The 21,930-nt window shown below is 46.2% G+C and overlaps 1 protein-coding gene across 5 annotated transcripts in view; it reads right to left on the bottom strand.

Moving 5' to 3' along the window:
* LOC138468321 (exportin-5-like) overlaps positions 1-21,930 on the bottom strand; it is a 2,334,215-nt gene that overhangs the window by 338,069 nt on the left and 1,974,216 nt on the right. For all 5 annotated transcript variants that reach the window (XM_069608827.1, XM_069608826.1, XM_069608825.1 and 2 more), the window contains one exon: positions 10,781-10,896. In XM_069608827.1, the coding sequence (XP_069464928.1) occupies positions 10,781-10,896 (116 nt within the window). The remainder of the gene's footprint in view (positions 1-10,780; positions 10,897-21,930) is intronic.

Here is a 21,930-nt window from a genome sequence, read left to right as displayed (position 1 = left end):
CACCGGGCGGTTCAGTCGCTGTTGGGGTCCTCTTCTGCCAGTTCTTTCGTTCCAGTGTCGACTCTGCCTTTCCAGTTCCAGAGGCCTGCTTTTTATGCAGTTTTCCCCCATTCATACAGCCTGGCTGTCAATCACACAGCAGGGTGGCTGCCCTGACAAGGACAGTCCCCTCAGCCAATCAAACAGGAGTGTGACTTGGGTTACCAAGGGAACCCATGGCAGGGGTCCGAAGATCCCTCCCTCACATCCTGTCTACCTAGAATTTCAGGCGCCTTAAGGAAGGCTTCTGTGCAGCAGCCCGCGAAAAGACAGCGAACAAAGGAGTCATCCCCGGTTTGGCGCACAGAGAAAAACAAAAGAAAGACTAACAAAAAGAAATGGCGAATAAACCCAGCCGGAGCCAAAATAAAATATATTTGGTCAAGCGGGTTTATGTTCGAGGCTAATATAATAGCCTAAAACAATACCACGTTTATATAAGATAATCGCGGTAGAAAAGTTAGGGTAGATACCACTGCCACCAGCCAAGTCTTAATGTAAAGGGAGCGAAACAATGCTCCAAGAGGTGCAGACAAAAAGGGATAAGAGTTAACCCTTTACAATACTCCATGTAAGATGGGGTGTACTGGGTCTGTGGTTTAAAGTGACTAAGGTAAGGTTAATGGCAACTTTACCCTTTTCTGGGGGACAGTAGTCAGCCCCAGAAAATGGAGTCGGTGGGAAGTCTCAAAGACAATCCTGTGTCACTACACTGAAGGTGCTGTGTAACACACATGAAAAATAATGCTATGTTGTAGGTGAGGCTCCATTGCCCAAGATCACACAAAAAGTGAAAACACACACAGCAAAACACATGTTAGCGTGGGAAAAAAAGGCTCACACTCTTACCAGGTGAAGAAAATAAATCCTAGAAATACAGCAAAGCTGCTGAGGGACTCATTAGGTAATGGGAAATCAGCCATTTATGAGAATTCTCCCTAACAGCCCATGATCACCCTCACCTGAGGCTACGTAGGCCAGAAAGGATCCTCCGCCATCACGTTGTCTCTACTGGCCCACCAAGTGAGACTGTTAGCCACCGACACTGAAACCCTGATAACATCTTTCAAGGCGCCGAAATACTGGGCATAAGAGCGGCAGTTCGTGTAGCTGGACTAATAAACCACTGGGTGGTAACTGTTAAGACGCAGTTCACAGAGTGAAACACACAAAGGGTCATATTCTAACTGGTTGAACTTTGTTAGCAGTCAGCGTTATGTGAAGCTGTATTTAACATTTAACTAAATGGTGTAATAGTTTCTGGTTGTTTTATCGGATGAATTTCGTATTTTTAACATAAATCAAGTGAATAAAAAATATATTATTTTATTAAACATCTCTCTGGATCTAAGCATCCTGTCTGTGTCGACAATTGTGCCCGATACCTTAGGTTATACACAGATAATAGGAAGTAAAATGATTAGCCAATCTATTTGATCACAGGCGCAGGTAACCTACATGATGCTCTAACTGATTGGGTCCATTGTGTATTTTTGTATTTATCACTCATGGGACGACCCACTCAATGTTCTTACCCTGGAGTCTCACCATTGGTTTTTAGCAGAAACACTGGGACCACTGACTCCTCGTTAGCCACTGCAGAGATCGCATGTGCAACATGGCCACTGGCACTAGAAAAATGCACAAGGCCAGAAGGCCTAAGAGGCGGGGGCAGGAGGCCACCATAGAGCTGGTGTGGCTCTGGAATATTTTGACCATCTGTCACACACTAGTGAGACTCGCCTCAGGTGGAAAAGAGTGTCCAGGACTGCTCCGATGAACTGGAGCCTTTGGGCAGGTGTAGTATTTGACTTCTGAAGGTTTAGGAAGAAGCCCAGCCTGTGCATCAGTGAACAGGTGTTTTCAATGCGAGACCAAACCCGCTCCTACGACTTTGCCCAGATCAACCAGTTGTCCCGGTATGGAAGCATGCATGCCGGATTGCCGAAGATGCTCTGCCACTACTGCCATCAGCTTGGTGAAGTACCGCGGAGTGGAGGTCAACCCAAAGGGTAGCACCTTGAATTGCTAGTACTTGTCCTCTATGAGGAAACTGAAGCATCTTCTCTGCCTCTGATGGGTGGGCACGTGGAAATATGCATCCTGCAGATCCAACACCAGCTAGTCCTGCGACTGCAGAGCCTGGAGAATTTCTCATAGCATCACCATTTTGAAATTGTCATTCCTCAGGAACTTGTTCAAGACTATGAGGTGTAAAATTGGAATCCGCCATCAGCCTTCTTTGCGTACCAGGACATGCCGGGAATACCAGCCCGACCACGCTTCAACAACGGGGCTTGCATTTCTTCCTGGATCTCCTGTTCCGGTTGTATGGGAGCAGGGGGTGGTCTGTCTGGAGTTCTTAGCAGGAAGGGTAGGCAGTACCCCATTGGATGAGCTGCAATGCCCAAGTGTTAGAGGCTCCCTCTCCCTATTGTGGCAAATGCGCTCCAATCCTCCCTCCAACAGGAGAAAAATGCAGGGAGAACACAAAGCGGCTTTGCAGCTGGTGCCGGCCTTGCTGCTGCTCCTGTAGTCTGCTGTCCCCTAGAGGCCCCCCTTCCCCTACCCCTTCCGGAGCATGGGAAATGCCTCTGCCCTTGCCTAGGTTCCGGGGGCTGTGCCTTTCTACCAAATGTTTTTTACCCTGAGAGGAGAAACTAAAGGATGACTTAGTCGGCTGTTGGACAGCCAGGCCCAGCGACTTCGCAGCTAGTTTGGAGTCCTTGAATTTTTCTAAGGACTCATCAGCCCTAGGACCAAATAGATGCTCGCCATCAAAGGCAATGTCAAGCAACTTGGATTGCACCTCGTAGGCCTGCCTGCGCAGCACTGTAGCCAACCCCATAACCCTGCACAGACAATGTGCAACGTCCAGGTCCGATTGCAAGCTTTGGCAGGATACCGCCTTGCCGTCCTCCACTAAGCACAGAAAACCTTGCCGCATTTCCCCTTCCGGGATGTGTTCTGCTTCTTCCTGAATCGTCCCCCAAAGGCCGCACGTACACTTGGCAAAGGATCACAAAGCATACACTGCCTTGAGAACTATGCTACTAGAACAAAATACCTGCTTGGCTAAGGCATTGTATTTCTTTGACTGTCAGTTGGAGGTCGATGTGGACAGCCTAGTATTCACTGTGGCTGCCTGGACCACTAAACCCTCAGGCGCATTAGGGGGAAGTCAACAAGTACATGGGGTCTCCACTCGTGGGTTTGTATTTTTTTGTCAAATCTGCAACATGGAGGCAATGGGGTCTGAAATGGCCACATTAAAAGGCATTGCTCGCTCAGTGGGTGGATCTCTGCATGAATATCCCTGAGCTCATAAAATGACAGCGGTTTTGCAGGAGCACACACGCCCAAGGCATCAACCACTCTCTCCACCGTCTTTCAATACTGGAGATTTCAATGACCATAAGTGTGGGCCTTTTGTGTGCCCAGGTCAGGGGAGGTGTCCAAACCACTGATGTTGCGTAGGCCGTCAACCAAGTCAATGAGGTTAGCCGGATCAGTGAAAAAGTCACTGCCGCCTAATCTTCCTGGCGCCGGCTGAAAATCGAGAGCCTCGTCCCCATCATCTCTGAAAATGAAGGCCATTGTGTCGAAGAACTAGTAAGGATAGGATCCCTGATATGTTGCCCTGATAAGTACAATCAAATAAACAGTTTCAAAAGGTTCTCAGAAACTGATTTAATTAGTAGTTCAAGTTGGTCAAACGACACGTGGCTCAACCCATTTGGTTCTTTATCAAGGATAAAGAACCAAATGGGTATTATGGGTAGGATATTTGAAGGCTTCCAACAGTTGATGGGTGAACTGGAATGCTGGTTTGCAGAATCCAGAGTGGCACTGTTAAGAATGGCACTACTGTGCTCATCAGTAATGCCTGTATCAACACATTTATCTGTTGATTATAGAATGTATGCATAGAAGGCACGAGTGGGCTTATAAGAGCTGTGCCTTTCGGTTAGCAGACAATATTATAGGAGGCCTTTCAGCTCAGCTGGCATCTTTGTGAAGACTATGTACTTGACTCTGGAATATACGACTTCTTGTATACCGGCACAGAGCTCGACCTCGATGGCAATGGGGCCGTCAGCACAGATTGAGGCTTCGATGGCATGGCCGACTTGACGGCAGACTATGTTGGGCACTGTTCGTTTGTTTTGGTTAAGTCGAGTCTAGGACAAAACGTTAGAAAGCCAACAGGGTTACATCCCTTAAGTCTAGCCAGAACTACCCATAAGTTCCCAAACTCCTTTATATTTTTGCGAATGTACCGGTATGGCCAGGGAAGCAGTACTTTGATGAGCTCCATAAAGTGTGCGCACAATTTCTATGGCATTCTGGGGCAGTTCGCAAAAAGTGGATACACATGACTCTACCATATGAAAGAGGGGGTTTCACCGCTCCTAATCTGAAATTTTACTGGATTGCCACACAGGCCCAATATGCCACATATTGGTATTCTGAATCTGAGGCCCATCCCCACATCAAACTAGAAAAACTTGCAACAGCGAGTCAGAACCCTAGATCACTGATCAATCATCGTGCGTATAGGGACGATTCTCCATTAGATCCCACCACGGCTACTCTACTAGCGTGGGAGCGGATATTACAGCCCACGTCGGAAAAACACCCCTATTATAAATGGCCTACTATCTGGGGATTCCCTGGCCTAGCACCCACGCATGACAAGCAACTATCCCAATACTGGCAAGCACTCGGAAACCAAGTGCTACATGATTTCTTCCGGATGGTAAATTCATCAACCCACAGTCCTGGCATCCTGGACGTACTGGGTCGCCGCTGGAAATGCTGCAATATTTCAGAATTTGCACCTCAATACGCACTATGTGGTCGTGCTATCCTAACAAACCAACAGACACACCCGAAATAGAGAACATAGCAAATTCAAGTGGTGCTCGTGGGTTAGTCTCCTCATTCTACAAGAGGCTGCTAGCAAAAACCCCTGATTTACCCCCTTCAGCTCGTAACGAATGGGCAACTGAGCCCAATTCTGTGATCACGGACGATATGTGGAAGAGAATGTGCTCTCATACACGCAAGGTCTCCCTCAATTCTCTATACCGCTGCATACAATACAAACTACTGAACCGATTTTACTACGCCCCTCACAAACTTAATAAATGTAATCGTAACGAGACATGCTTGCTCCAGATGCCCAACAGAGGTGGCTGATCACACATGTTTTGGGCTTGTAATAGACTCGGTGAGTTCTGGGGTGAGATTTTGCAAACACTCTCTGACATTGTGGGGAATACTGTGCAACCAGACCTGCTGGGAGTGCTGTTTGAGGTGTGGACTGATGTTAATGCCAAAAAAAAAATTATGCATTTCTGAATGTGAGTTGTATGGCCTCGAAAAAGTGTATCCTGCAATGTTGGAAGCAATCCTCTCCTCAGTCTTTTGCAATGTGGCTGAGCCTGCTCACTTGGACCCAGACCTGTGAGGAAGAGTATATTAACTCCCTCGCTTTACACTCTCGCCCGTGAAATATATGGTCCGAATTCTCTAGCTATCTAGTCAGGCAGTCTGAGAGCAACGCAGGGTTGCCTGCTCCTATTCCACTGGAGATCTGACCCCATATGTAACCTGCACTAAGATCACTGTATATTGTACTTAAGGATTGATGCATACTCTGTTTATCACACATCCCATGTTACTGAACTGTGCTATACGTCGATGTGTGTTTCTTACTTTACTGTGTATGCTGTATTGGCCTGCCAATTGAATAAAGGTTTAAGAAAAAAAATATTATTTTTCACTAGTAAAAGAATATTAGGTGGGAGGTGGCAAAAGATTGGGCGGCCTGAGAGGATAACGCTGTTACTGTTCACTTTATGTAATTGTTGGAAAGTTATGTTTTTAAATGCCTAATTGTCTTATTTAAGTTTAATTTTTGTGAACCCTTATTTGTAGTGTAACGCACAGCTTTTAAAAATGAGTTCGCCGATAAGCGGGGCCTCTTGGCCACCTCTGGGGGATGGCGGGGGAAATCAGCTAGACAATGCAGTATAGGCTTACACGAGCAGGCTCACGATGGCGACTCGATGTTAACTGCCTCACCATGAACAGGGTCTAAATGCCCAGTTGAAACGTAGGGCACTATTTCATAGAATGTCCACTCTTAATTCCTCGCTTCTGTTTCTCCAGGAGACTCATCTCTTACCCTCAGATGAATTTTGCCTTAATAAACTGTACCCCACCGCTTTTTGTGCCTTGAGCGGCTCAAAGAGACCTGGAGGAGCCATCCTGATACACAGAGGTACACCGCTGAAAATCTTGCGAGATGGGGAGGGGAGAAATATAGTGGTAGCGCTCTTATATGGGTGCAAAAAGACCCTGGCATCGATTTATGGCCCCAATGCCCAACAGGAAGTATTTTACGCCCCTTTCTCAAAGACTCTGAGGGAGTTTGCTGAAGGGGAAATCATTATGGGCGGGGACTTCAATGCAGGGGTTAATCCCCTGGTTGACAACTCTCTACCCCTGACGGCCCAGGACAAGAAAAACGTTATAGCCCTTACCACACTATTACATGAGCACTCACTAATTGAGGCCTGGCGCTTCTTTCACTAGGAGGAGCGCGATTATACCTTTTTCCTCAGCGGTCCATAGGGGGTTCTCCAGGCTAGACATGTTCTTTCTCTCCAACAACCTAATCCTGCAGGTAATTAGCATTGAGATTCTCCCAAAAGCCCTATCAGATCATGCCCCCTTAAAGCTCACGATGTCCCCACCCTCCCCAGACCTCCAGCACAAACCCTTATGGCGAGCCTTTAGTTCGTTCCCACATCTCAGAAGCAATAAAGCATATAGTTTGGAAAATTACACTGGAGAGGTGAGGTTCGACACTGTTTGGGACACTGGGAAGGGGCTGTATCATAGACCAATCCAGGGCACGGGGAAAGTTATGAAGCTGCTCCAGACCCATTTGGAGGAGCAGCTATGAGGAAAGGAGATAGAACATAGGGAAAAGGGTTCCTGCCGCTCACTTCGTAAATTGCGCGGAAGGCCCTGGAGGCACATTATGTGGGGCGCACAACGCATTCCGTGCTGCTCACAAAGCAACACTTTTACCCAAAGGGGAATAAGGCCAATAAGCTGTTAGTAGCAAAACTGAAAAAGCAGGCCAGGCACAATTACATAGATGCACTGTAGGATGTTAATGGTACGCGCATATTTTCTGAAGAGGGTAAACTCCGAATTATGGAAGACTTTCACCGAGTACACTCGGCCGCACACCAGGGCGACCAACAGGTAATGCATGACTTTATTTGCAACTCCCAACTCACTCGGGACCGGCGGGATCCCTTAAGGGTCCATCACCGACCAAGAGGTTTTACTGGCAATCCACTCACTTCCAACAGGAAAGGCTCCAGGGCCTGATGGCTTCACTAACAAGTTTTAAAAGACATTTAGTATGGAACTAATCCCCCACTTAACGAAATAGTTTAACTTTTTTTCTCCTCCGGAACAGTGACGCACACCATGGCGGAATCGGCCACCACGCTACTCTTGAAACTGGGAAAAGACCCAGCAGAATGCACATACTACCATCCAATAGCCCTGCTTAACACTGATGTGAAACTCTTTAGTAAAATCATGGTTCTGCGGCTTGGGGAAGTTCTCCCGTTGTTAATTAATAATGATCAGACAGGCTTCATACAATATCGGTCGGCCCATGATAACATCCGCCGAGAAATATCTCATAGCCCTGGCCCCTCAAATCCCAGGGAAACGATCAATATTATCCCTTGACGCCCATCAGCATACAATAGTATGTCTTGGGACTATCTGAAACTGGGACAACATACCTTTGGCTTTGGCCTGAGCTTGATATGATAGGATTTTTTTTTATAACGCGCTTAATACCCAGAGGTTTCTAAGCGCTGACCCGGGGCTCGAACCCGTGTTGCTCCGTGTCATTTTGCTTCCAAGGCGAGCACGTTGCCTCTAAGCTATCCTCCCGAGAGCTAGTGCTTGCAAATGTTCAGTTCCAAGCCACCCGCATCAGGGTTCATTCTCGTTGATCCTCTCTGATATCCCTTGGTAAGGGGACTAGGCAAGGATGTTCTCTATCCCCCCTAGTATTCGCCTTAGCTATGGAACCCCTAGCCCAAAGAGTTTGCCTTCACCCTAACATCCATGGTTTTAGATATGGGGGGATGCCACAAGCTGGCATTGTACGCAGATGATGTGCTATGCTTTCTAAAGGACTTGCTTACCTCACAGCTGGCTCTCACTGACCTTTTGGCCCAGTTCGCCGCAGTCTCAGGGTTTGCAATAAATTATGAGAAATCTATAGGCATGGGCCTGACAGAAACGCTGGCAGCCCTGGCAACCCTACGGGAAAGGATCCCATTCCAATGGTCGGATACAGATTTCTCCTACCTGTCAGTGCACTAAACTCCCACCTACTCTGGCCTGCTGAAGGCGATGTGTCCCAGAGCTAAGGTAAGAAGCCAAATAACTGCTTCAAAAGTAGGATTCACAGGAGATCTCGTGATTAGGTCGTATTTGTGTTGTCAAATTGACTCTCCTTCCAAAATTGCTGTATATTTTCCAGGCCCTGCCTGTGCTCATTCCGGAACGGGAACTACTCAACCTACAGAAGGCATTGGGACAATTCATCTAGCAGCACAAAAGAACACGCATCTCTCGCAAGCTTCTCACAAGAGGGAAAATGCTGGGTGGCCTAGGGTTACCATCGATCCCACAGTACTACCGGGCCACTCAAGTGGCCGCCATGTTGGGTTGGGCGGGAACAGGCGACGCTACCAAATGGAAGGATATAGACCAATTTGCATCCCCCTTTCCACAGGGTCATCTTCCATTCCTCCCTAAGGAGGCACGGCGACAGCGTGATACCATGCCGACTAGCACCCTAGCACCGCTTCAGAGCTGGGATTAGGGGTTTAAAATCGGGCCTGGGCCCACACTCACCTATTCCCAAAACCCAGCATTCACCCCGGGTTTACAAGCAAGATCCTTTGAGCTCTGGAACTCCGGTCAACTTTTGAGACAGCGATCTCTCTACGGTGACACTGGGCTCTTGACCTTTACTGAGTGCAAGGAGAAGTTCAACCTGCCAGAATCATAGCGGTTCTGCTATGGCCAATTGCGCCACTGGTTGGCCAACACTGCGGTTCGGCAGGCTGAATCCCGTGCCCCAGCAGGCATTGAACTTAAAGTACTGAAAGGGGAAACACACAAAGAATATCTGCATGTTATAAGCTTCTGGAAAACACCACGCAAGAGGGGAAGTTCCCCTACATGGTGGCATGGGAAAAGGAATTGGGCCTGGAAATTTCAGGTGTGTCCTGGTCATAGATATGGACCAGAGCCCATTAAAGCTTGTGCTGCACCCTTGTGAAGGAAGGGCCACTCAAGTTGTGCTTTCGTTGGTACTTGTCCCCGCAGCGCCTGCACGCAATACACTCCACCTACTCTGACAGATGCTGGCATGGATGCGGTCAGCTGGGTGACCTAGCTTATGTGGTGGCACTGCCCCGTAATACAGTCATTCTGGCTGGAGGTTCGCTCTAAAAAACGAGATCACGGGCACCCAGCTCCCTATGGACTTGCTTGTCCTATTACTGGGAGCCGCCCCCGATGATGGCTCATATCCTATTGTCAGGTACTTGGGCTGAACTAATGTCCCAAATACTGATGGCAGCCCGAATCACCCGCGCACGCTTTTGGAAGGCAGCAGAGGGACCATACATCACTTACTGGTGGGTGACAGAGTGGAAATTGATGGGGATGGAGAAACTTTCAGCGCTAGCAGCAGGACAGATGCCTACATTTTCACATATATGGGGGCCTTTCTTGGAACATGTGGTTGACAAAGAGCAGATGTTTTTCCAGGCTTTACTCCTGAGGCACCTTACTAAACAATGAATTAATAAATGTTCAGTTCACCGGCTGAACTTCTCAGTGTGATCAAACTAAGGCATCACGTTGAGTGCAATGTGTTAACATTTTTTTCTCCCCCCCCTCTCCTTTTTCTTCCCCTATTACTTTCCACTTGAATATTAAATGGCAGTGTTAAGTACAACAGTTGTAGAATTATGAAAAACGGAATTTCGATATCACATTGTTTTTGACCTCCATGATGTGTTATATCTGTATTGTATTGATTGAAATTTCAATAAAAAAATATGTTTTAAAAAAAAGGAACTGGTGTCACGGTGCAAGCCATATGTATGAACATCGACGTCACTTCCGGCGCTGAGGGATCCTGATGCTGAAGTCACATGTCACCCCGTGCTGGTGATATGTTTTCCATGATCAGCTGAAGTGGCAGGAATATATTTAAGATCAGTAATCTGAGGGAAAACACTATCCATTAGCAAAGAGCAATGTAAAGACACACCAAAATAAATGGCTCAAAAAGAATAAAGCTCTCACGCTGCCCTACTCGAAGCAACCACTCCCTAATCAAAGTGGGCAGCAAGGTATTCACTTCTAAACAAACCTGCTTTTGGCAGCTAAAAGGCACTACGTTCCGTTGGGCTTGTGACAGAGAAGTGGGAGAAGAAAACCAGCTCATGCAGCTTGGCTCCCTTTTTAGATCGCAATCATCAGCTAAGGGTTTTATCTTGTTTCATCAATAAAGCCGTAGAATGGACTAAGGGGGGGTGGGCGGATGGAACAATAATTTAAGAGACAAAAGGTGGAAATCCTTCACACCCTACAATGTAACGACACTTACCTCATCTTTCATCAAACATATCCCCAGCCGGCTGAGATGTGAATGCTTTAACAAGGAATTCAATTCTGTAAGTTTAAGCTGATGTGTCTGAGGCACTTCTGCTGCCATCTCACAATCTGTGGCACATAAAGAAAATGGTTGCAATGGTCAATTGTGCATGTCACCCACAGGAAGCTCATTTCAATAGATTCCAACCAACACATACATTCCCAATAGCATAAATATTCTATGTCCTACATTTAGACTCTGGTACCTTTAACACAGCCTATAAACCAATGGGTGTAGCCGGACAAGACGGCTGAGCATCAGACATGTTACTTCGGGATGTTGTCCCTCTTGACAGAGGTTGAAGGGGACAGTTTACAAAACTATTTCGAGTGTCCGTAGTCCCCATTAATTCAAACAATGTATAAAGTCCCTGTCTGCAGCTACCCTTGCTTTAGTAGTGAAACTTGGATATTAGAATCCTGTTTGGCGTCTACCACAGATCCAGTACTGCTTGCAGTCCATGTTCTTCTTAGTACATTTACTTTTTAAATACTTTAAAAAGTGTGACTAAATTACAGACTACCACATTGAGCCGATTGCTTCTTATTGGAGAACTTTGACTAACATTTCCAACCAGCCTACCAGTTAACGTGCGTATCTTGCCCTTTTACGCATGTAAATATGGCAAATACGGATCATATAATTTTGTACTGCGTACCATGTACGCTTTGATTTATTCATTAAAAAAACACTTTCCACCACTAGAGGGCACTATAGCATTTCTTTTGTCAGCAGCATAGCCTTCTTATGAATGATGGTGAATTTCCAACTGAAAGACCAAATCTGTGACAGCTAAGCGAGCAACACAATAAAGCATGAACCCTTTTAAAATGTGTTCATACCCATAACGTATGTGTTGGATAAGTTTTACTCTCTTGCAGAGGAGAAAACTCATTTTTACTCTCTTGAAATTGCATTTACGCTCTAATTTGAAAAATCATGCGTAAAATACTCCCACCTCAAAATCTTATCTGGAGCACGGCTTCAAACTCGCCCCCAAAATAGTTAAACAGTTTACTCTACTAGAACTCTGTTAAACACTGGTTATTGGTCTTATGTTAGGGTTAGACTTACTAAGTTTAGTTCCAGTGTATTGTTACTGCCTTATAACTCTAGGAGTAGGACTCCAGTCCCATTTTTATCCGCTCAAGCAATTTGGAAAAACTAAGGGGAACATTCAATGTAGGGTGTCTGGAATGTAATTCCATTGAACCATTATCTTGTACCACATTCCCCTAAATTGTAATGCTCACGTTAATTTAGGAATATTTCTCCATAAGAAATCCCATGAATCTTGTGGTATGTTACGACCCAGGGTCAGTTCCCATTTAATCATATAGGGTCACTGTATTTGTGGGGCACTCTCCATAAATATTTTATACAGCAAAGCTAAGAGACTTTTGGCTCATGTCTGGGAAACTAAATATTCTTCAAACAGGGTTAGAGGTCCACTTGCTGCCCCTTTAACCTGTGGACCCGAGATCCAAAAACGTAATCTGACCTCCCTCCAGTGCGCAAAGGCTCCCACCTCCAATCCTGGTGTAAATTGGGGGTAACGAAACATGAGTAAAGGGTGAGGGGGAACGATGAGATACCGATTTTGGTTATAAATACAGCCCAGGTATCTCCCACTAGAACTGTAATCTGGCTCATATGTACATTTTCGGGTCCGTTGGCCTTGGATAACGAAGTCCCAAACACTGCCCTAACCATTCTTGCCCATAATCCTTTGCAAATTCAATGAAAACCAATCCCTTAAAAGCCTAAATTGTGCTGCTTCGTAGTATGTGGTAAAATCTGGAAGAGCTAAGCCCCTGTATTCCTTGCTGCCATCAACAATGATGCACCACCTTACCTATCCCAAAAATTCACCAGAACCAACTTGTCCAGACCTACCAGGGAAGCATACTCCAACAGCATCACCCAGCCTAAATTCAAACGTGTTAAAGCCAGTGGATCCAGTTTCCTGGACTATAGCTGCCAAACATTGGAACCACCTCCCCTTACCCTGCTGGCTGAACGCTCATAATGGAACTTTCGGAAGGTGCTAAAAACATTTGTGTTGACCTAACAGCGAACCACAGCAATCCCTTCCTTGATTTAGACTCTTTGATCCATATGCACACTGTTTTTGTTTCTGTATCTTGCCATGTACTAGCGCCGTGATGCCTCAGGGCTTAGCGCGCTCCATAAATGTAAACAAATAGAATCATTTTTAGAAAGAAGGAATGAAAATTGTGAAATTGTAAAACAAATTAAATAGGGTATTTTGTAATTGTATCTGGCACGGAATTTTTAGGGAATTTTCGTTGAAGGCTCTACATGTTTTAAATTTATATTTTGAATTAATTGCGCATATGTTTGAATGTTGATATTTTACATGTAAAGTTCTGTTTGAACTATATAACGTAATAAATAAAATAAACCTTTTAAGTGCTAGCTGCGGTCTTATTTTTCAATATAAATATTGTGATTCTTGTATTCAGTGATTTGAACAATATTTTTTGCAATTGTATCGGTAAAGCTTGAAAGAAATACAGGACCCTCTGCAAAATCAGCATTTTAAATAGAGAAAGGGGACCCCATCTACTTTAGTCCGATTACATTTTGTTAAGGAGCAGTATATAATTCACCTCGTATATTGCCTCAAGTTATTTTGTTAAATTAATTCCCAAATAAACAATGCTGGCTAGGGACCATCTATAGAGCGAGCTGTTCTGGGCTTGTATCAGTTTCCCCCAACGGAAAGATTGAATATTTCAGATTTAGTTATATTTACTTTAAATCCTGCCACCTGTTCAAAGTCCCTTAATTGTTGAACTAAAGCGGGCAGCGAGCAAGCTGGATCCGTCAGCGTAAGCAGCTTATCATCCACAAGCGCTGATACTTTGTGTCCCGCCCCCTCCAAATCATATTCCCTTCATTTTTTCTCTTCTTATACGTCTTAGAAAAGGTTCCAATTATATGTGAAAGCGAGGGGACAACGGGCATCCTTGTTTAGTTCCTGTTTCATTATAGATTTATTAAGCTAATTGCCTGTTTACTGACAACCATATCGACTGAGTGGTAGTTCGCCTGCACCATTTGCATAAACCTTCATCCAAACCCCATGTATTCCATCGTAAGCAACAGGAAGTACCACTCCACATGATCAAAGGCCTTCCAGGCAGAGAGGAAGAGGAGACGCACTGGGATTCCTGTCTTAGATACTTTCTCCACTAGATGACATACCCTTCTAGTATTGTCAAACGTTTGGCGATTCTTTATGAATCCTGAGTGATTCGGGGCGATTCCGTTAAGAAGCAATTCTTCTAACCTATCCACCATATTTTTGTATAAATCTTTGCTTCAATATTAGAGGGGTGGGGCGGTATGATCCCCATAAGGCCTGGTCTTTGTTCGGCTTAGGGAACAGGACCACTTTTGCTTTGCCATAGTGGGCGTTATTCCACCTGTTGACTCTAAGTTTTCCCTCTCCATGGGAGAGATCTATTATATATGTATGGACTCCAAGTATTTGTGTTGAGAATATTAAGGGAAAGTCTGAAGAATATAGGGATAATAGGTCGTAAATTGTTTTTGTTATTGCTGAGCTTTCCGTTATACTTTCACCTTCTGCATCCCTAAGCCTTTCAGCCGTCTGTGCAGCTTCTTGTTCCCTAAGCATTTGCCAATAGGCGGTCCGCTTTGTTAGCTTTTATATAATTTCTGTGTCATATAATAGTGCATGGGCGTTCCAATTGACTTCTCGTACTTCTATAGGCCCTCAGAGTGGCTCTCTTGGGATTGTTTTCCATTGTCTGCACGATTGATTTCAATTTTGCCTCCAATTCTAGTTCCATCTGCTTCAACTGTTTCTCTCTTCGAGATTTCAAAGCCAAAACGTTTCCCCTTATGGCCACATTAAATGCAACCCAATTTGTGTTTGGCAATGTGTCGGAAGTCCGATGGTCCTCAAAGTATACCCTAATCTTATCCCTTATTGTTTCCGACATCACCTTAGCCTTAAGTAGTTCATTTGGGATGGCCCACTTCCAAAGGCCATTTTGAGTGGCTGGGAGTTTTAAGTGGGATTGAAATGGGGGCATAATCCGATAATGATAAAGATCCCAGCTTTAGTGCCACCACCCTCCCCAGCATCTGACCCGACATCCATACATAATCTATTCAGGAGAATGTTTGGTGGACAGGAGAATAAAAAGTGAACCCCCTTTCATTCTGTTGAATAGCCCTCCATGCGTCACTAAGTTTTTGATGCTCTAACCTTTGTTTAAGGGCATTAGATGGAGCGACCTGTCCCTGGGGTAGGTATTTACTTCTATCCTCCAAGTTGAAATCTCCCATTAGTATCATGTCTCTGAAGGCAAAGTCATCCCATTGGCACAAAACCTCCTGTATGAAACCATCTTGACCAATGTTCGGGGCATATATGTATACAATGAAGGAATATATTCCAATTTGTACTGCAACAAAGAGATCGACCCATACTATCTTGGCATACTCCAAAGAATACTCCATAGAACTTTATGCTTGGTATGTTATGACATGCAATGAAACAACCCCACCACCCCCTGTGTTCATCATGTGCATTTCCCTGGAGGACACAGAGATAAGACGCAGCTTAAGCCTCTATCAACCTTTCGAATAAGAGTTTCCTGTATAGCCACAATCTCAGGTTTGTCTCTGTGAAGGTATTGATCCACCTTTTGTCTGTTCACTGTGGAATTTCAACTCCCAGGTATTACATCAACAATTTGAATCATGATCCCTTACATCAGACTGCCTCGTTGCCCATCACCGTTGTCATCCCAAATCTCATGTTATACAAGGTATCGACTCCCCTCCAATTCCAAATATAGGTTCCATGGATTATCCCTTTTAGATCCCTCCCTTCTCCTCCCATTATCCTCCTACCCCCACAATTGAACTATTAACCCCATTTTCCCCAACACATTCCCTTAAATCAAAAAGGTAACAGTTTCCTGGGCCAGGTCAAAGTTCCTATGGATCCCAGAGACATTTTACCCTTGGAACCGACCTGAAAACCTCCCAGATATATAAACTGTTAAGGGTATGTGAAGATCCGCCTGAGGATTCCAAATGACGCACAGTACAACTGGGACTGTCGTGAGGGCCTCACTCCAACTCTTATAAAGCTGCTGCTACCAAATTGCAAAACATTTCCATAAGTGTTTCGAGCCTTGAAACACTTGTGTATAGGCGCGTTATAAATGCCATATCATAAGGTAAACCACTGATCATCCAGGGTCTCTGGGGGACTTACAAGGGGACCACACCCTCCTATCCACTGCGCAGCACCCTTGACCCCTCCCCATGGTCTATTTCTTACAGATAGGTTTTGTTGATTGTGCACGACTCCCACACTTGCCTCTGCTTCAATACGCAAAATACTCAGGCCTTCACTGCAGCTGGTAATACGTTGTTGTTTGCCGTCCCACGAGAAGAGCAACCCAAATGGAAATGTCCACTTGTATCTTACTTGTTTTTGGATCCGAGCTCTCACCACTGGACCCATTTCCCTCTTCGGGAGGGTAGACTGAGCAAGATTTGTAATTCTTTTATTTTTTTGTATTTCCATTTTTATTTTAAGAAAAATATCAAATGATTAACCAATATAGTAGAGAAATAATACCCAACCCACCCCCTTCTGTACTAGATTAGTATACAAACAAAACTGAATATATCTTAATTTGTGACAATTTAAATTTTAGCATAACGTCCATTTATAACTCCAGAAATCTCTCCCAAATATCCTCATTGTTAGGCAGAATCCTGTGCAGTGCCCTTAGGGACCACTACACACAAGAAAGAATACAAGTGGAAATACAAGTTTTACCTTTGGTACAAGGCTGTACTACTTTGTTAAAGTGGTAGCAGTAGCGAGGCAGCCAGACTTATCTCAAGAGTATATGAGCAGTAGCAGAGATTACACAAAGGGACCACAATTACTGCGACTCAAGCAAACACTGACTCAAGGTTTCAGGTAAAAAATATAAGCACATTTATTTTTAAACCGTTTGTTATAAACACAACACTTCTAGGAATTCAAAACCACACGTAAAATATACTACAACCAACAAATTCACTTTGTACAGTATTACTTCAAGGTAAGTACCCTGTGTTTTAACGGACCGGTGTTATGAAACAAAAGACGTTACCGGGAATACATATGCGATCACTTTTTGACAGTAATGACAATTCGGTTTTACTAAAGAAACGCGTATCCGCGGCAAGAAATGTTACCGGGGCAAAAACACACTTAGCACCTGAGTTACCCAGAGAGAGTTGGGGGGCAAAAATCTTAGGCAATACTTTTGTCAAGGCAGACAATCAGAGAACACTCATGGACAGAAATTCAAGAGTCAATAGGCCGGAGCCAGTGTCAAGTGGAACCGGGTTCCTGTTGTCGAGGATCACACAGTCAGACAGTTCACGATTCAACGTAGCCAGGAGTACTTAGATATTGAAAATGTAGGAAGCAAAAGTTATAAGAAGGAGGGAAGATTAGGACAAGCCTTGCAGGAAGAGAAAGGGATTCACCCGATTTCCTCAAGCAGAACACAGTACCTTATTCAATGAAGAAGCTGGTGCCACGGCAGTTGTTCCTGGTAGTTTCCTGCAGACCCACTGTTCCTGGAGCTTCGGCAAGAAGGACGACGTCTGGAGGGGTCTGCACCACACAGGGCTGAGGCAGGCAGAAGCGACGGTGAATAAAAGGTGCGCTCCTTAAAAACAGGAGATGCTCTTCAGATGGCTATCCGGACCACTACAGCTGTGTGTAGCGATTTCGACCAAGAAGAGGATCCTCTGGCTGTAGGTGAGGCTCAAGGGAAGAAGACTCCGGACTGGATCTTCTCTGGTCGTCAAAGGGTAGATAGCTCAGGACTGCAACAGGGCTTCACCGGGACGGGATAGTTGCAGCAGCAGACTTCTTCTCCGCTTCTCTTCGGTTCCTTGTAGTTCCAGTGGCGATTGACTTCTAGCCCAAGAGACCTGCCTTTTATGCGAAAATCCCCCATTCACACAGCCTGGCTGTCAATCACGCAGCAGGGGGGTTGTCCAGCCCAGACAACCACCTCAGCCAATCATGGCAAAGTGCCACTTGGGTTTCCTAGGATACCCTGTGCAGGGGGTGACTACACCCTGTTAGGTAAGATTTCCACAGAGCTGGTAAATCTTCCTTTCCTGGTTTCCACACTCACCCAATCTTTAACTCTTTTTATGGGTGTCATTTTTAAGACTCTCCATAGTGTCTTTTTAAAGTTATCATGTCTAACAACTTATTGGCAATAAGTGCCTGTTGTTGCTGGGTTGCCCTAGAGGCTCCCCATTTAACTTTCGTGTGCTAACCTTGAGTGAACTACAGTTCCCAAGGGTAGAAAGGATCTTTGGATCCCTTTTACATTTTATTCTGTGAAACCAGCACACCACACCTTATGTGGAGTGCTGGGGAGATACAATGTATCCCCTTTCACACTAAAACTGCAACAATTATGTTACAGTGACAAGCTTACCTTTAATGGCTGGTGGCAGTGATACCTTTTACTAATTTGGTGCACCTTTACCGCGGGCTGTAATCACAGCTGCAGTAAAGGCACCTAAGGGTGCTCATTTTACCAAAATGGCCCCTGTCTTCTTTTTCTGCCATTTTAGTGTTTCTTGTCATTTCTTGTTCCTTCCCCTGACATCCAGGGCAGGAAATTCCTTTGTTTGAGTTTTGTCTTTGGCGGGAGTCCACTGGACACCCCGCCCAGGTTCCAGTCAGTCTGTAAGCACAGAAGTGGGGGAGGAGTCCAAAACCTCCCCCTCCTTTGTCTTAGCCCTTCCTTCAACTGGGCCAAATCCCAGTGGTGGGTTGGCTGTCCTGATTGGACAGCCAAACGCCCCTGTCTTGTAAAATGCGGGGAGAGAATGCAGAGGTTGTGTTGCAGTTCCTGATAAATACTGGCAACCTGGAAGCTGAAGTGAGGTCGACCACTGGAACAGAGAACCAAAGAGGTTGACGAAGGAAAAGCAGCGGAAATGATTTCCAGCGACCGGAGAGCCTGCTGTGTAACCAGAGCCTGCTGCAGCCCTTCCTTCCAATCAACCTGGGGTCTCCGAAAACGAGGACCCGAAACCAGAGCCTGGTGAGACCCACTAGACTCAAGACGACCTACATTTTGAGCCATCCCACGGGTTGCTGCGGCCTTGCGTTCTTGCAATATCCCAATACCCTGGGACCTCCAGCTACTGCGCGGTGCACTGTCTTCCGAATCTCGCTGAAACTTCGTGGGCATCCTGGTGTATCTCCAGAGACACGAATAGAGTCCAAAAGGTCCCCTCACAAGAGTGCTGGACCTTTTAAACAATGAGAATTCAACCACGATTTTCTGTCTTCTTCTGTGCTCCTTGAAAAGGTGCCAAACCCGCAGAACCGCATTCAGCCGCAAGAGAAATCTTGCCTAGAGCCTTCTTCATCGATCCCTGCTGCAAAGTCCCTTCTGAGGCCTTGTGTTCAGTCTCCAGGACAAGGAATCCACTGACCGGGTATTTGGCTGCAGTCCCTGAAGTTCTCCTGCTGCAATCTCTTCTTCATTGCTGAGGTACTTTGTTGGCTTGGGTATATACTTACCTTAAGCCTGTTGGGATTTCTGTGTAGTCCTGGGGTGTTTTCTGTGATTGGGAGGTCCCTCGTCCAGTACACTCAGTCCCACTGCTAGAATCCTGCTGCGGTGTCTTCTGTGAAGCCCCTGGACCCTCTTCTGACCTTAGAAGTAAAGTACTCACTTGGTTGCCCAGTTTTCCTAAGGAACTCTGACTTTTGCTACTAAAGAACTTATTCTAACACTGCCTGTTGGTCACTAGTTCTAGTGACCCCCCTTCTGCCACCGAGAACACTCATGCTCTAAGGGAAAGACTTTGAAGGGATTGGAACTTCTGCCTAGAAAAGAAATCAAGTGTTTTACTTACTTGTAGAGTTGGTGGGTAACTGTAATTCTCAGAGTGAACAGTTACAAAAGTTCTTACTGATCTTGAATGTGTGATGCACTATTCTTAAAAGTATGGTTAACATCTTTTCTTCCTTAGCCACTGTTTTACCAGTCTAAAAGATAGTAGATGTGAAGAACAAGTTACTTTCTTACCTAGTAACGTTCTTTCGATGGGATGGTCCGACGACGTATTCCATATCTATGACATGTAATCACCACAGCTGTGCTGCTTCGGAATCTTTTTCGGCGTCTGCGTCCTGCGTCGATGCGCCGCCGTCGAGGACCTCCTCCGACGTCATCCGATGTGATAAGTAGGACGCACGACGCCCATAGCCTCAGTTGTAGTTTTTTCCCCCAGAACGTGTGACATAAGTCAACTGCCAGTCAGACACAAAGCCTTGCGGAACGTAAGGAACAAGTTACTTACCTGTAACTGTTGTTCTCCAGCATGGGTCTGGCATGGATTCACATGCTCATGAATATTCCCCGTCGTCAGGCTGCGAATCCTCGGTAAAGAAAAAAACAGTATCAGTTTCGTTTCTGATCTGTCTTTCGTAGTAATAACCAATCACTGATCTCTGCGTCATACTGACCACAGCCAATGACTGCCCTCTACCTAAGCACCGCCTCTGGCAGCCATCTTCAGATTTGGAAGCACGTGAAGTGGCAGTATGACCAAGTGAAGAGCCGCAGAGGGGTAGGCGGGAGGGTTCGCATGTGAATCCATGCCAGACCCATGCTGGAGAACAACAGTTACAGGTAAGTAACTTGTTCCTTCTCCAGCATGGGGTCTGGCATGGATTCACATGCTCATGAATAAAGAATACATAGCAGTACACACATGCACAACCACGGGAGGTGGCAAAGGCTCAACATTAAGCATCACATCAACTCAACATTAAGCATCTTACCTCCTCACCAGGCTCACCTCAGGCGAACAGGTTGCGCAGCACTGCTTGGCCGACCCTGGACTCCTCCCTGGAATCCCGGTCGACGCAGTAGAATTTCGTGAAGGTGTGCGTCGACCTCCACGTAGCAGCCCTGCATATGTCCAGCAGGGGCACACCAGATAGGAACGCCGTGGTAGCTGCGATCGCTCTGGTGGAATGGGCTCTCGGACGGCCAGGCAGCGGTCGGTTTGCCAACCGGTGACAGCACATGATACAGCCGGAGAGCCATCTGGAGATGGAAGCCTTCGAGAGAGCCTTCCCCTGATTGACAGGTCCAAAGTTCACAAAGAGTTGTGACGTCTTCCGAAAACCCTTCGTGCGGTCCACGTAGAACTTCAGCGCTCTAGCTACATCCAGCGAGTGCAAAGTCCTCTCAACCGGCGACGAAGGCGACGGGAAGAACACAGGTAACACCAAGGGTTCGTTGAGATGGAAGTCCGACGGTACCTTGGGCATGAAGGAGGGGTGCGTCCTGAGCACTACCCTCGTGTCGTGGAAAATCAAGTACGGGGCCTTGCAGGAAAGGGCCTAGATCTCTCCCACTCGTCGTGCGGAGGTGATGGCCACAAGAAAAGCTGTTTTCCACGATAGAAACTTCAACGGGGCCGAGTGCAGAGGCTCGAACGGAGGTCCCATGAGCTTGGTCAGCACCACGTTGAGCTCCCACGCCGGGGCCGGAGCCTTCACCGGCGGGAACGATCTGAACAGTCCCTTCATGAACTCTTTCACCAGACGATGAGACCACAAGGACGCCCGCCCCGTGGTTCTGGTGTATCGGGAGATCGCAGCAAGATGAATCTTGATGGACGCGTGTGCCAGACCAGCTTTGGCCAGCGTCAGCAGGTACGGCAGTACTTGGGGAGCCGTAATCCGTAGAGGGTTAATCTTCTGTGCGTGGCACCAGACAGAGAACCTCTTCCATTTGTGTCCGTAGCATTTAAGAGTCGAGGACGCCCTGGCCTTTGCAAGAACCTCTCTGCAATTGGCCGGTATGTCGTATCCTCCAAACTCTAGCGCTGCAGGAGCCAGGCCTGCAAGTTCAGCGACTTCGGGTCGTGGTGGAGGATGGCGCCTCCTTCCCTGGAGAGTAGATCCGCGTCCGCCGGCAGCTTGATCGGCGGGGACGCTGACAAGTCCAGAAGGTCCGGGAACCATATCT

Source organism: Ambystoma mexicanum, chromosome 4q, assembly GCF_040938575.1.
Source record: "Ambystoma mexicanum isolate Mex_15411 chromosome 4q, UKY_AmexF1_1, whole genome shotgun sequence".
Classification (NCBI taxonomy): Eukaryota; Metazoa; Chordata; class Amphibia; order Caudata; family Ambystomatidae; genus Ambystoma; species Ambystoma mexicanum.
This window is presented reverse-complemented; position numbering and strand designations above follow the sequence as displayed.